We start from the raw sequence: 15,904 nt of genomic DNA on the forward strand, positions 1-15,904 counted from the left end.
TACAATAACATGAATTAGTAGTTATTGTTGTATATGATGTGGCTGGGGAGCTCAGGGATGCAGTGAGATCTTACTTCTGTTAACCAGATGAAGTCCCAGCCATGAATATAGCCCCCCCTGGTGGTAGGACAACTGTTCTGAACATCTGCCAGCATCTTGTAGAGCAGATCTTGTAGAGTTGCTCATTTAAAAAACAGAAGCAACTCCCTGTAATCTGTGTGTGTATGTTTTTTTTTTTTTTTTTACTGTCTGCAGATGATAAAACAAACAATATGCAATACATGCATTGTCCTGCTTTAGAATATGCTGTTCCTAACAGCTAGAAAAATGATCCTGATGATGACATAGTCCAGAAATAGTTTCAGTGGCCCTCGTTACTCTCTCCAGGCCTCCTCTCCATATCGGTAAACTGTCCGTTACTGTAATGGAACAGTATGGAGGATAGTGAACAACATTATGACTTAACTGTCTTTGTTACTTCATTGCTGTCTTTGAACAAGGAATTACGTTAGTCATTTTCTTTTTGTAAAATGTGCTCGAGTCGACTAATTCTCTGACATTTTCTTGGTGAGGTACATTAATTATCGGACAGAACCTGACGACCATGTCATGTCGCCCAGCTGGTGTTTGCCACATCGTCCGCCAGGCTTTCTCTCCTTTCGTCAGTCCTGTCCGTCACTGCACTGTCATCCTGCTGCCGCTCCCTTTGGTCAGAGGCGGGTCGGGGGACAGCGGGCCTCTTCTTGCGCTTTGGTGCGCACAGGCGGGCGAAGAACGACCGCAGCGAACGTCTCAGGGACCGCTTTTCCCTGGGGGGTTCCAGGCTGTCATCCAGGGCGTCCTTGCAGGGCCGGCAGGGGATCAAGGCCTCCCTGTACCCCAGCAGTGAGAACTCGTAGTACTTGTGGTAGCTCTGGGACACGCACAGATGCTGCAGGGTGACAAAGGGGTGCTGAAGTGCCTGGTCGGCACTGATCCTCTGCTGAGAGTCCAGAGCCAGCATCCTCTTCAGCAGGTCTACCATGTAGGAATGGTCAAACATCTCCCCCGCGTCCTCTCTACTGAAGCCAGGCGTCGGGACCCCCTTCTCCAGGTGAGCTAGCGAGGTCACCACATGCCACCTGAAGCTTCGCTTCCCTCCCAAAGACATCTTCTGCTGTATGGGCTTCAGCCTCCACTGGGGCTCACCCGTGCGTCTCCTAACCAGGTCAAAGAAGCATCTGGTCCTGCTGGCAGAGTTCAGGAAGCTGTTAGGGGGCATTCCAAGGGTCTCACACATGTAGTGCACCAGCTCCAATTCAGAATTTGCCGGGTAGAGGGGATGGCTGAGGTACAATTCAGCTGCCATGCAACCCAGAGACCATACGTCCATCTTCTCACATATAGGCAGTCCCAGAACAACCTCAGGAGCTCTGTAATATCTGAGAGACAATCCCCACAAGATAGTGGGTTTCAGTCATTTGGAAAAGAAAGACAGGCTGGGAAAACTGACACAGTCTACTGCAACATATGCTCTGCAGTGATCTCAGACGGTCAGGAGAAATTAGATATATGCACTCTTGATGAGTTTGATGCAGCATGCGCATTATTATAGACAACATAATTAAAATTCTATCATACTTAAATAATTTGCATACATACCGTGTAAAACACATACTATTTGTAGTGCTCCGTCAACCTATACACACAATTTATGCATAATTAGCCTTACAAAGTATATGATGTCAACAAGCACACATTCCATGGCATACGCACGCCTATTTCAGCAATGTCAAGAAATAATGCCATATATTACCAACCTGGTTTGAAGGTAGGAAAGTCGTAATGCGTCCGCTTCATCGATGGTGTAAGAGGACCCAAAGTCGATTAGCTTCACTCGGAAAGGGTGATGGAGCTGATCGACGAGCATGACATTTTCCGGTTTGATATCAGCATGAACGATTCCGATCGTCTTCAATTTAGCCAGAGCTGTCAGGACTTGTAACGTAATAGTTCGGATGTCTCTGGTGGATAGAGGCCTGAAACCAATCTCCGTCTGAAACTCATACAAATTTTTATCCAGAACCTCGAAGACCATGTGTTGGTGCTGTTGGTCTGGGAATGATTCGAAAAAAAACACGATATGGCTTTCCTCCAAATTTTCTCGGGCGAGGGCAGCAAGAAGTCTGGTTTCACGTTTTAACATTTTGATGTTGCTGAGGGGCAGTGTCTTTATTGCTACAGTTTTTAAATCGCTCTGCCGCTGGTACGTTGCGACATGCCCAAATGTTCCTTTGTCTACCACGTTAAGAAAGTGATATTTTTCCGTTTCCGAAAGGAGAGTTGACATTTTGTAGCCTACGTTTCGGTCCGGTAACTTTGCTTTCCTGTGAAAAGAAATAGGCTATTTCATTAGGCCTAATGCACGGAAAACTACAAAACCATTGTAGCGACCATGTGCGGTGTTTATAAATAATTGTTTGCATGATTACTGTGACATAACAGAGAGCCGCAGAGTCACAGTTGTGGAACTGTCAACGGAGATACTTGCTGGATAGGCCTACTGCGGTGACGTCATACATTTAACAGACTTCATCTGTGACCACCTACCTAACCAATCAACTTTTTGTCCAGTCTTTGCTGAAGGCAGCGATAGTTCATCCTTCGGGTTTCGTTCTTGCCAAATATAAATGAACATACCTGACTCGCTCTTTGATGATCTTAACAGGATTTCATGTGTTGGTCCATGTCACATTCATTACAGGTAGCCTATGAAGGGGCGTGCCGTCACCGTTATTAATAGTTTCTCAGTGACATATAGAGTACAAGCACACAAGGTTGTACGCGCTTAATTCATAACCTCTCTTGATTTACTGACTATTTAACTGGACTTAGAAGCGGCTATTCTTTGAAAAGGGAAAATAGATTCGCAAAATTAACATGAAAAATGTAACAAGTACAAGCATATTCGTAAATCGCAGTCTTAACCTTTACCGAACCGTTGTGTATGTATGGCCCTCTCCTGGGGAAGAGATGTAATGGCATTCTTTTGAGCGTTAGTGCAATAAAACATAGCCATGGTGCCTTGGTTTGCTTTTGCCTCCTGGTGTGCCCATCTGCTGAACGCATGGCGTTTCGCACTAGTGGAGTATCTGGGTGCAGATATACTCTGGTTTGTTTGTGGCATAAATTAAATGGAACCCTTTTTTCTGGAATATGTTCTGGAACTTAATTTTAAGAAAAGAAGAGGATAAAAGAACTGGGACCGGACCGACCCGATTTACGAACTCAGCAGCAGGCAGTTGACTAGCTGGATGTAGTGTAAGTGATGCATTTTATTGCTTTCCATGCTATTTCAGAAGAAAATACAAGATGTGTACCCTAATGCGCACTACATCCAATGCTACGCACATCAGCTCAACCTGATAATGCAACAGGCCACCTCTCGCATATCCATCCCATCCATCCATCCATCCATTATCTGAACCCGCTTATCCTGATCAGGGTCGCAGGGGGGCTGGAGCCTATCCCAGCATACATTGGGCGAAAGGCAGGAATACACTCTGGACAGGTCGCCAGTCTATCTCAGCACCATTCACTCACACACTCATACACTCATACCTACGGGCAATTTAGACTCTCCAATCAGCCTAACGTGCATGTCTTTGGACTGTGGGAGGAAACCGGAGTACCCGGAGGAAACCCACGCAGACACGGGGAGAACATGCAAACTCCGCACAGAGAGGCCCCGGCCGACGGGGATTCGAACCCAGGACCTCCTTGCTGTGAGGCGGCAGTGCTACCCACTGCACCATCCGTGCCGCCCCTCTCGCATATCCCAAGTGAGAATTCTTTTGTTCCAACCTTGGTGGATTTGCCATCTTTTTTCCAGATCACCAAAGTGGACAGGTGCTCTTGAAAAAATAGTGGCCCCTATGCTGCCAACATCCTGAAATGTCAGTTGGAACTTTAACATCCGTGCCATCAATACCGTGTTTGAGCATAGAGACGACCTCATTCACTGATTTGAAAGCATACGAGATACCATCAGAGAGCAGGATCATTCGCTATGCTACTGGAGGATCAGGATTTTAAGTTCTTTCTGCAACTTTTTCACCACATCATGCCACATGTGGACCTCCTCTATGCCAAGCTCCAGAAGAAGAACATACAGTCAGGTCCATAAATATTGGGACATCGACACAATTCTCCTCTTTTTGGCTCTATACACCACCACAATGGATTTGAAATGAAACGAACAAGATATGCTTTAACTGCAGACTTTCAGCTTTAATTTGAGGGTATTTACATCCAAATCAGGTGAACAGTGTAGGAATTACAACAGTTTCTATATCTGCCTCCCACTTTTTAAGGGACCAAAAGTAATGGGACAATTGGCTGCTCAGCTGTTCCATGGCCAGGTGTGTGTTATTCCTTCATTATCTCATTTACAAGGAGCAGATAAAAGGCCTAGAGTTAATTTCAAGTGTGCTATTTGCATTTGGAATCTGTTGTTGTCAACTCTCATTATGAGATCCAAAGAGCTGTCACTATCAGTGAAGCAAGCTATCATTAGGCTGAAAAATCAAAACAAACCCATCAGAGAGATACCAAAAACATTAGGTGTGGCCAAATCAACTGTTTGGAACTTTCTTAAAAAGAAAGAACGAGCTCAGCAACACCAAAAGACCCGGAAGACCACGGAAAACAACTGTGGTGGATGACAGAAGAATTATTTCCCTGGTGAAGAAAAACCCCTTCACAACAGTTGGCCAGATCAAGAACACTCCAGGAGGTAGGTGTATGTGTGTCAAAGTCAACAATCAAGAGAAGACTTCACCAGAGTGAATACAGAGGGTTCACCACAAGATGTAAACCATTGGTGAGCCTCAAAAACAGGAAGACCAGATTAGAGTTTGCCAAACAACATCTATAAAAGCCTTTACAGTTCTGGAACAACATCCTATGGACAGATGAGACAAAGATCAACTTGTACCAGAATGATGGGAAGAGAAGAGTATGGAGAAGGAAAGGAACTGCTCATGATCCAAAACATACCACCTCATCAGTGAAGCATGATGGTGGTAGTGTCATGGCGTGGGCATGTATGGCTGCCAATGGAACTGGTTCCCTTGTATTTATTGATGATGTGACTGCTGACAAAAGCAGCAGGATGAATTCTGAAGTGTTTCGGGCAATATTATCTGCTCATATTCAGCCAAATGCTTCAGAACTCATTGGACGGCGCTTCACAGTGCACATAGACAATGACCCGAAGCATACTGCGAAAGCAACCAAAGAGTTTTTTAATGCAAAGAAGTGGAATGTTATGCGATGGCCAAGTCAATCACCTGACCTGAATCCGAGTTTGATTCATGATTGTTAGTTTGTCCCATTACTTTTGGTCCCTTAATAAGTGGGAGGCACATATACAAACTGTTGTAATTCCTACACCGTTCACCTGATTTGGATGTACATACCCTCAAATTAAAGCTGAAAGTCTTGTTCGTTTCATGTGCCAATATTTATGGACCTGACTGTAGATTCGGTCCATATCAATGGGTGGATCTAACAGTTTCAACAGGACATGCAAAATAACAGGTATTAGCTGTATTCCTGTTATTAATATGATTATTATTATTATTATTAATGTTCTCTCTTTTACTATTATCTCTCTTTTATTATTATTATAAATTATATTTGTCCTTCACAGAAATTCTTGAAGAAGTATTTTCAGAGACTGTCACTCTCCTAAAGATCTTGATCATCACACCCATGACCATGGCTTAAAAAGAATGAAAACATTTCTCAGAAACACCATGACCCAGGAGAAGCTGAATGCCATGCTGTCAATAGAAAAGAGATGTCTGACTTTAATCAGGAAGTCATTTAGAAATTTGCAGGCCAGAAGGAAAGGAGGGCAAAATTTATGTTCCAGTAGTGGTAGTGGCCAGTGTTTAGGCAACATTAATGTGTTAGAATAGCCTATGGAAGATGCAGAGCGCAGAATCTTTTGGTAAATGGTTTGCATTTCCTGCGATGGACTGGCGACCTGTCCAGGGTGTATTCCTGCCTTTCGCCCAATGTATGCTGGGATAGGCTCCAGCCCCCCTGTGACCCTGTTCAGGATAAGCGGGTTAAGATAATTGATGGATGGATGGATGGATGGTTTGCATATATGTAGGGCCTTTATCCATAGCACTGTACAATTGATGCTTCTCATTCACCCATTCATACACACACTCACACACCAACGGCGATTGGCTGTCACGCAAGGCACCAACCAACTCATCAGGAGCATTTGGGGGGTTAGGTGTCTTGATCAGGGACACTTCAACACACCCAGGGCGGGATCAAACTGGCAATCCTCTGACTGGCAGACTGACTCTTACCGCCTGAGCCAATGTCAGTCATTCCACCAATCGTCAATCATTCATAACTGCGATCAATTGCTGTAATTGATCAATAAACTGCAGTGAAATGGCACAAACTCACCAAGGCCAAGAGTGAATCACAGCTGTAGATTAGAGCCAACCCTTGTCCCTGCCATTGTTGGTGAAATTGGTTGGTGGTTCGTTGGTGTCAGACAGGGTGGTTTGAGTACTTCTGAAACTGCTGATACCCTGGGATTTTCACACACAACAGTCTCTAGAGTTTTCAGAGAATGGTGCGAAAAACAAACATCCAGTGAGCAGCAGTTCTGCAGACAAAAACGGCTTTTTAATGAGAGAGGGCAGAAGACTGGTCAATGCTGACAGGACACTGACAGTAGTGCAAATAACCACACATTACAACAGTGGTGTGCAGAAGAGCATATATGACGAATAACAAGTCATACCTCTAAGTGGATAGGCTACAGCAGCGGAAGACATTTTTTAGACTTAGTCTGATAGCTAATAATGTGCTCACTGAGTGTATTTGTTAATGGAAGTAGGAACTGAAACAATTTCAATGACAATTTCATATGAATCATTTATTAAATGGCAATTTATGTTTGTTGCAGAAACAGTACAATATATTTTGTAGAACCCTGTACAGTGGACCATATTCATGTACCACCAATCAATCTGAATAGTTTGTATATAGGCCTATAGTTTTTCCCTAATATTGGCACCAAAGTGTGTTTTCTTGAGAGAATTATGAAAAAAACTCCATTTTCACAGTGATTACTAATGTAGAAATAAAATGGTAGTGTGAAGGTTGTCCATATCTGGAATCAGAAATGTCTTCCTTCAAACACAGGAATCCAGAAGTCGGACTTGGGGTAGAAATTGTGATGAGCATCTAGGCACTGGGGGTTGTGTTGATGCACATGTGATAAGGAATTAAAGTACTGATATGGAAGATTCATAACACTGACTTATTACTCAAAAATGGAACTCAACTTCAGGTCAATCGAAATGACAAAGAAAAGGAAAGAAAAGGAACAGGTGACATTTGTCCACATTCTTATTTTGGGAGAAATAAATTGTTCTTACACTACCTCAGGAAGTGGATGGTAGGGTTATAGCAACCAGAAGTGGGCAGGAGGGAGTGTGTGTGTGTGGGGGGTGGGGGGCGGGACTTCAAGCCTATGACAACAGTAGCAGTTGTGTGTAAACAAATGTCAAAGAGTTTCAGATGAGCTGAAAACCATAGGCGTCAGATAATGCAGTCCCATCAGCAGAATGCCAACAGGATTCCCGGTGCAGCAAATACTGGCATAGAAAGGCAAACAGCTAGAATGAAAGGTGCACCACTGTAACTGAAATCTGCAGAAAAAAGCAATACAAAACCAGTGCCATCTTTCACTGGTTTACAGCTCACAAGCAGTCCCTTCCTTAAAGGATTATGTTCCCAACCTGATAAATATTCTGTTACATCTGCAATGGAGGTGATACAGTCCTTGTTTATTGGTTGTCAATTCAGGCACCATTTTGAAACCATTCAAAGATGCAGTTAGCACATTAAACTCAAGTATGAAAGCAAAAATAAATTCTCAAAAAACCTCTGAAAGATACTGAGCAGTAAGTGTACACACGCACACGCACACGCACACGACTGAAGGCACCATAATGCTTTTGACAAGCTTTTGCTTTTGGTGAGTCAGTCCCTGTCACTCATCTAATGTTTAGCTTTCATTTCCAGTGTTTCTCATTATTTAACAAGGGAAAATATGCTCACAGTTACTGCCCAACAGCGACTGAAACCATCAAGGGTCAAGGATGCAATTTGGTCACAGCAGCCTACTAGGTATGGTGCGAAGACTGATCCCAACCATGCTGATGTAATAAGAAAAGTACCTGTTAGTGCAAACTGATAAGTGCAATAATACAATTTGTTTTAAGCAATGCGCATAAGAGGATTTTCTTTCTCCCCCAATTGCACACAGTTTGCACCTCTTGCTTCTGACGGTACTGGGCAGAAATTATATAAAATGTGCAAATTGAGGGATTCTTAAAATAGCCCCCTCAGTAACATGAGGCTGTAGATTTAATCCCTTCATGAAATCACGGCCATGCGACCAATGATCTTCTTATGACTGCTGCATCTGTCCTATACAGACGCTAAAGTTCCTTCTTGGTCCATTTAGTTAAATCACAAATGAGATATGAGCAAACTCTTGGGAAACCAGGAGTATCAGCTCAAAGCTGGTAAACAAAAGTGTTCATTTTCCTCAGGTCATGTTGTGTTCCAAAGCCAAAAAAAAAGAAAGAAAAGGTATCTGCTGTTGACATGTCGAGTTTGAGAGGACAGGGAAGGCCTTTTCATAGTCCTCCCAAAATGCAGGTGGCGTGGTCAGTGGCGCTGTGTGGTGAAACGGCTCTCGCCTGGGCCAGCTCCTCTCCCTGAATTTAGGCCGGGCTTTGGAGAAACCCCGCCCCGTGAAGGGGGGGCCCTCCTGTCCCTGGTGCCACTTCCCAAAGGGCCCCGGGGACCCCCAGAGGCCCGGTCGCCACGGCGAACGTCCCACCGCTCGTCCCCGACCCGGGCTTCCCTGTCTCGTGGGGACCGCGCTTTCTTCTCCTCAACATTCAGCCGCACCTCCCCATTGAACATCAGTGGCTACATTTAGGGACACAGAAGAACAGGAGGGCAGTCAGGGCCACACCAGCAGAGCTCACCCTCTCTCCTGTTATTACAGGTTACAAGGGTATAAGCAGCAGCCAGCTACGAGAGGGTGCCAATGTGCCACACACCTCACTCAGCAAACGCAACTAAAATGATTTTAGTTAGTTAATTAAAACATACAGAAGCAAGATTGACTGTTCGGAAGGTGTGCATTCTGATAAATTAATAATACATATTCTATTCCTAGTTGTCCGTGGAGCCTACAGCTTTGTATAACTTCCTCTGCCATGGGTGCTTTTCTGATTGGACACGTGTGTTCAAACCCGAAGTGCTCATGCAACCAACCTTGGAATCCAGGATTTTCTGCACTGGGTCCGACTGATCAAATACCACAAATCCAAAGTTGGGAAGCCTCCCTCCCAATGCCTTTGTGTTTATACGGAGCTCGACAACATTTCCAAAAGCTGCAAAACACAAAAACAGTCAAACCAAGGTGCGCATGCACACATGTGCACCCTCGACACACAATGCATGAAGAACGAACATATACACACGCACTACTGAACAGAAGTGGAAAGTCCAGCTCTGCCTAATTTCACTAGTCACTTCTAACAAAATATCGGGGAGGACTTTTACTTTCTTTTAACACTTACTCATGAAGAAGTCCTTGAGTTCCGTCTCGTCGATGTCATGAGGCAGGTTTCCCACAAACAGCTGGTGGCTGTCGGGATGCCTCGCTGGCCTCCTGCCGTCCCCATCGCCCGCTTCCGAGTCTCCTCTCCCTGAACAGGGTGACCACAGTCAGTCAGCGCACCCCCAAAAACCACTCTTACCTCACAATTGCCTCTAGAACTGCAATTACCTCTGCTCAGGAAGCTGAACTGGGGTTTTCTGGCCTCTGAAGGCGTCCCGCCATCTAATAATGAACCACAGATCACAGCAGTTACAGCAGTTTAAACCGACCTTAAAGCAGGGCTGCCCAACTCCGTACCTGGAGATCAACCGTCCTGCAGGTTCACTCCAGACCTAACAAAGCATCTCATTCAACAGCTAGGGATCTCCTTGAGCTACCAACCATTACAAATTAAGAGTTGAAAAACTATTGGAAGGTAGATCTCCGGGGAGAGGGTTGGGCAGTTCTGCCTTACAGAACGATCCACACAAATGAAGTAATGTGTTCCAGCTTGTTTTGGCCGCGAGAAGGACTGCAGGAGCGCTGTAGATCTCACCAGATCTGGAGCCGCGCGGTGCAAAGCCAGGTCGGGGACGCTGGTCTTGGGTGCGGAAGGGAGTAGCCTCACGTTTCATCTCCCCTCTGGTCTGAAATGTGAAAAGGGGTGATTTGACCAAATCAAATTGTAAGAGGTTATAACCCTCCACTCTGCTAAATAACTAGGACACAACACACCAACACAGTAGAAAGGGGGGCATGGTGAAGCTCCATCCCTATGAGGGCAGACCCACTGCTTCTCCAACAGGCCTAAGGATGGCACTGTGCTTACGGACGCATTACCTGTGAGCTTCGAGCTTTAGCAACATGGTGTGGGACCACAGCAGGAACCATGCCACTTGGAGGAAGATTTTTACTGGTCACTGAAGCCCAGGAGAAAGGCTATAAGAAATGAGGGGAGAAAAGAATGTAAGGGAAGAATGTAGTGTTTACTTGTGGATGTGCATCTGTGCGTGTGTGTGCGTGCGTGCGTGCGTGCGGCCATAGGGAGGGACAGACCTTTACTGGCTCCTGCACAACTATGACAGGCTCTGCTGGAACAGGGGTCACCGTCTCCTCTAGTTCTTCCGGAACCTTCTCCTCTGCTCTGGTTTCAGGCGGCACTTCCTCGTTGGTCTGCTCTGGTTCCAGTTCAGGCTGTGGCTCTGGAACATCCTCCTCCAGCAGCTCCTCAACACTGTTGCTGCGGTTACAGATTCAGATTGTAGGGCATTTTACATAAGTGTGCCTCTCCGCAGACCCCCAAAAGGAAATGGACTGTGTTTACCATGTTGACACAGGGTCAGCAAAGTTTGATGAAAAGACAGTGCTCGTCAATACAGGACTATTGCTCCCATTATTATGCTGCCTCCGTGCAATTCTGCTACCTCAGTGGAATGCTCCCAGAACTGTTTTAGTACTGTATATATCATGGGTTTTTCCAACATAGTGTTTGGTGCTTTTAGAGAGCTAATGTTGTGGCAAACAGTTTGGCATCATTGGTGGTGTGATACACTGGCTGCAGAATAAGGATCTTGTAATATCATTTAGAAATAAACCACAGGTAATGCAATAACTTCAGTAGGACAATTTTTGTTACTGCCGTCTTGGGACTCTTAATTTGATGATTTGTTGTTTTCCTGTAAACCCTGGGTATATAGAGGGAAGCATGGAAGAGAGACTCGCCAATATGACCTCCTGTGCACCAGTCCTAACAGACATAGATAACATAGGACACCAGCAGTCACTCGCCTATACATTACACAAGACACATGAACGTATCATTGTAGGCTGTACAGGCAACCACACACCACAGCATAACGGCACAGCTATGTGTAGTGGACGCTACTGGTTAAACAGTATGAGGCTTAATACCTGGTAGGGTGTGGCTCATATTGGCAGAGGGGCTCATATTGGGGGGGGGGGCTACCTGGCAGGGTGCGGCTCATAGGAGGGGGTGCTCCTGGGACTGTCCTGCAGGATCTGAGGGGAGGCTGGCCTCTCCGCATGCTCCTCTTCAACCTCGTCTTCTGATTCTACAACAAAAAGTCAATACAGAGAAATGTATTCCTGAAAACACAAGGCAGGTGTCATTCAATTTTACAGTTTAATTCATGCCATTTACCACCTCTAGTGCTCGATCTGGACTGAAGATGAACTGAAAATGAAGACACGTACCTTCATCAAGCTCGGTCTCTGAATCGTCAAAGACCTCGTCCTCGTAACGGAAAATGTCGTTATGGACGTAGAACTTGTTCGCCACAGAGCCCTGACCACAGAGAGAAGCAAACTCTTAATAACAGTTGTTAAAAAATCTATTTTATATGTAGCCTTCAACACTCACAAGGGCAACAAGACATTCAAGTGGCCGTAAACAGAGGCTAACTTTTAGGCCAAAAAGTACACACACCCACGGAGCCAGTATACCCACCCACACCCACACCCACCTCTGGAGCCAGCACAAATGTCTGCATGAACCTCCTCATGGGCTGGCCGCTGTTGGAGATCTCGCCCATCACCTGCACCACCACACTGTCGCTGAGGGTGGCGTGGGCATCCACGTGCCGGATCTTAGTGCGGCACTCGCTGAACTGCAGAGACATCACCTTTCTGTGGATCTCCTGGGGAGCAGTAAAGGGCAATCGTAAGATATTTAGGGACAGAGACAATACCTAGACACCAGGCACATGCACAGCAACCTTCCTGTGAAATTGAGATGCCATTTCCACCCCAGACAGGTCCAGCTTCTGACCTCCACAATGACATGCACACATTTGATAGCACCTTCTCTTCCTCAACATACCACCATTACATTACATTACATTATTGGCATTTGGCAGACGCTCTTATCCAGAGCGACGTACAGTTGATTAGACTAAGCAGGAGACAATCCTCCCCTGGAGCAATGCATGGCTAAGGGCCTTGCTCAAGGGCCCACCAACAGAGAAAGCTTTTGTCCTGGGCAAACGCACAACGACTTTAGTCAGCCGTTTTATCACTGGCAGAGGAAGTTCAGCACAAAACAGACCAACACTGAACGCACGTTTTTCTACAAAACCTCCTCAGAATCTCATCCATGCTTTGCTATATGTATGTCACAATGTTTGTTGTGAAGAATAAACATCAAAAGCAGATTGAATGCGACACCCACAGCTTGCCCGAACACGGCCTCTTCCAGCTTCACACTGCCATCCAGACCACTATGGACGTAGGAGGAGTTCTTACCGTAGAACCTGGAGGGAGCAAGCGACATCTTCAGAGGCGACATTATAATAACTTCAAATAACTTAAAATGACACAGGCTATTATTAGAAAAATAATGATTACACATACTATTAAGAACAGATAACAGCCATTAAATTCAGAAAATAACAATCACATTATTATTGGGTAATTAGCTGAAATAACATTACCTGTGTAAGTAATCGGGTGCCTTGTTTAAGAGTGTGTAATACTGCCTCACAAACTCCCGCCCTACAAGCAGTGGGCTTGGCTTCTCCATCACCATTTCTTTGGTAAAGAGTTACAATTGCTGAAATGGACAGTAAATGCTTTAATAGAACACTGAAAGTGGTGTGCACATACAGACTCACCATCTCATTCTCACCCACAAACCAACAGATCAGAACATTCAGAGATCTGAATCCTTACGCACCTTTCTTCTTTGATATGAAACTACAGCACAGACAGTGCGAGCGGGTGAAACAATTAGCTGAATAAGATATTCAGATCATAATCTGAAGAATAAATTCGAAAATACCAATTTATGACATCAATTTCATCCGCTTGCAGGCAAATTGCCATAACAAAATACCACCTTTATTTGACCAGCTACAGTAGGTGAAATCAAATGGTACCATTTGGGTATTTCTAGCTTGGCTAAATGGGAAAACTGGAAAGTCCAGGAGTCAGAAAGTGAAAGTCTTGCTATGTGTTTCTTCCACTCATGAACTCAACCAGCACATTTCACTAGTTAATTCTACTTCCTGGCGGAAGAATAGCGCTAAATACTGAGGAGCACTATTACTTTGTGAACCTGGATTTTCCTCTGCTAGATACCATGGCAACGTGAATATGATAAGCAAGTGTCAACCAATCCAACGTTAGTTATCAACCTCCGAAAAGCCTGCGAGGTTGCAGCGGCATTGTTAAGCTGGGAAGTGTCAGCCATTCCGTAACAACGCATTATGCACAGCCAGCGTACAACCAGCCTAACTAGCCATTTTGCAAACCAGTTACTGCTGAGGCCTCAATCATTTATTCTGTCGTAACGTCGCCGCCCGTCACCTTGGTTGATAACCGATAGTGAAACTGATGGCTGTCTGACACCAAACTGTGGCGCAGTCCTTTTTCCCGGCCCCCATAAAATCATATTTAACCATCACAAACATAACCATCAAGGGATTCAACTGCCTAATTTGTGCAAACCAACCACGAGTAAGACCTTTCTGATTACTCTTATGTTATATATACATTGTAATGAATCAGTTACATGAAACAAAGTTGCTATACAAGTAATTACTATTACCCTGTCAGTAATAGACAGCGACTGCCTAACGTTCAGTCATTATGCTAAATGAGTTCATCAGTGACCCAAAATATTGCTAATACTAAATATGGAATGAGTCAACTATTAAGCACATAATTTAACGTAATGCATAGCAAGAGTTACCTAAAGTTAGCGGACAAGGAAACGTGCAACTTTGCAAGCTAGCTATCTAGAACCAAAATAGCCAGTAAACTACCAAAACATTAGCGAGCTAGCTAAGCGATATTAAATGTAACTTACATATGACCTTACGCTACCAACGCAAAATGATGGCTTTATAACTCAAAATATCTTAATACAATTTATGCTAACTTACTTGCGATGTTAAAGGGTAATCATTAAATGTTACCGAAGGCTAGCTAACTACACCTTGGCTAGCTAGTGCTAGCTAGCACAAAGGCATAACTGTTCCACTAAGTTAGCTAGCTCCACACGGTAAAAATCTACTTAGCTAACGTCACCCTCTAAAGATCTACACATACTAATTTAACGCTGCAATAAAACAATTAATCAATGTCAATACTTGTCAGTTGCGGTCTTAAAGTGATGTCTATTTCGAAAATGAATTTCCCTCACCTTCTGTTAGGAGCTCTTAGTTTCTGTCGCGCCTGTGCCAGATATTTGCATTAATATGATGGGCTGTTTTTTATTGTTTCCCCCTTGAAATCCGGGGTTTAGTATGCGTCATACAGATATAGCCAATCAAAGGCTCCTATATATTACACGACATTGTAGCGTAAACGTAATAGCGTTTCGCCCGCCTACTTTTATTTCAGGGACCATCGCTACGCTACAAACCATCGCTACGAACATGCTTCAAACCAGCAGCCGCAAGGAATAGACTGTAGTTACTTCCTTCGATCCCAGTAACATCTACATTGATGCAGTGTTCGCTATTAAGGAATAAAGCAAATAATACATGTATAAGGAATGCAATTCTAAGAGATGTAGTTACCAAACCATCTGCTGTTTCTACTGGAATAACATTTATGCAAATGTTATGGCTATTGACAAAAAAAGCATTTCCTAACTATTACAGAAAGAGGTTTCTTTAAAAATAATACATTATGCATAAATTTTATCCAATCTTACTAATATTAGTTTGATTTGGATACTAACTTCTGCTCTACAAATAAAAAGGAAGAAATGTTGGGAATGTTTGGCAGGATATTCTGGACTGATACAGTGAATTTAATAAACACAAATTGTATACTTTAATATACAATTGCATGAATTGCGTGCATGTAACCTACTGTTTGGGCTAAAGAACTCATAAGGGTAATTTATACTTTATTAATCTTATATTATTTCTTAGTAAATATCAAATACGCAGAAGCAAATTCTCTGACCAAAAACACATTTTATTATTTTAGAGCCACAAATTCAAAAGCAATGTATTCAAAAGCTTGAAATATAGCACAAATAGTAAAGCCAAGAAAACTCTTTGTATTTGTACAAATAAATCAAATTGAATCCCTTAGCCATTATATTTACATTTAATGCAATCACATAATCATTTATAGTCAACCTTAGCTAACTTTCAATTACCACGAAATGGTAAAAAATCCAGACTGCACTTTTTAAAACAGCTTTTGTCGCTTATCAAATTAAGATCA

General features: G+C 43.8%; 1 protein-coding gene across 2 annotated transcripts; it reads right to left on the reverse strand.

Moving 5' to 3' along the window:
- Window positions 1–6,931: 6,931 nt before the first annotated feature.
- Window positions 6,932–14,954, reverse strand: LOC133131139 (ras GTPase-activating protein-binding protein 2-like). 2 transcript variants are annotated; one of them, XM_061246307.1, is made up of 13 exons: window positions 14,865–14,954; window positions 13,153–13,271; window positions 12,891–12,972; window positions 12,187–12,360; window positions 11,918–12,008; window positions 11,670–11,775; window positions 10,760–10,943; window positions 10,544–10,642; window positions 10,260–10,350; window positions 9,893–9,946; window positions 9,684–9,812; window positions 9,376–9,494; window positions 6,932–9,024 (listed from the first exon to the last, which is right to left on the reverse strand). In XM_061246307.1, the coding sequence occupies exons 2-13, from the start codon at window positions 13,245–13,247 to the stop codon at window positions 8,758–8,760; spliced, it is 1,491 nt and encodes a 496-aa protein (XP_061102291.1). In that variant the 5' UTR covers window positions 13,248–13,271; window positions 14,865–14,954; the 3' UTR covers window positions 6,932–8,757. The 2 variants fall into 2 exon arrangements, with proteins under 2 accessions (XP_061102291.1, XP_061102292.1); XM_061246308.1 differs by lacking the exon at window positions 14,865–14,954 and adding an exon at window positions 14,605–14,747.
- Window positions 14,955–15,904: the final 950 nt, after the last annotated feature.

The sequence above is a fragment of the Conger conger genome, chromosome 6 (assembly GCF_963514075.1).
Source record: "Conger conger chromosome 6, fConCon1.1, whole genome shotgun sequence".
NCBI classification, from domain to species: domain Eukaryota; kingdom Metazoa; phylum Chordata; class Actinopteri; order Anguilliformes; family Congridae; genus Conger; species Conger conger.

Excerpts from the sequence above, each read along its gene's own strand:
- LOC133131139 (XM_061246307.1), bottom strand. The coding sequence starts at position 13,247 with ATGGTGATGGAGAAGCCAAGCCCACTGCTTGTAGGGCGGGAGTTTGTG. Across the intron at positions 12,973-13,152 it reads GCACCCGATTACTTACACAG|GTTCTACGGTAAGAACTCCT; the intron begins GTAATGTTATTT and ends TGCTCCCTCCAG. Across the intron at positions 11,776-11,917 it reads AGAGACCGAGCTTGATGAAG|AATCAGAAGACGAGGTTGAA; the intron begins GTACGTGTCTTC and ends TTTTTGTTGTAG.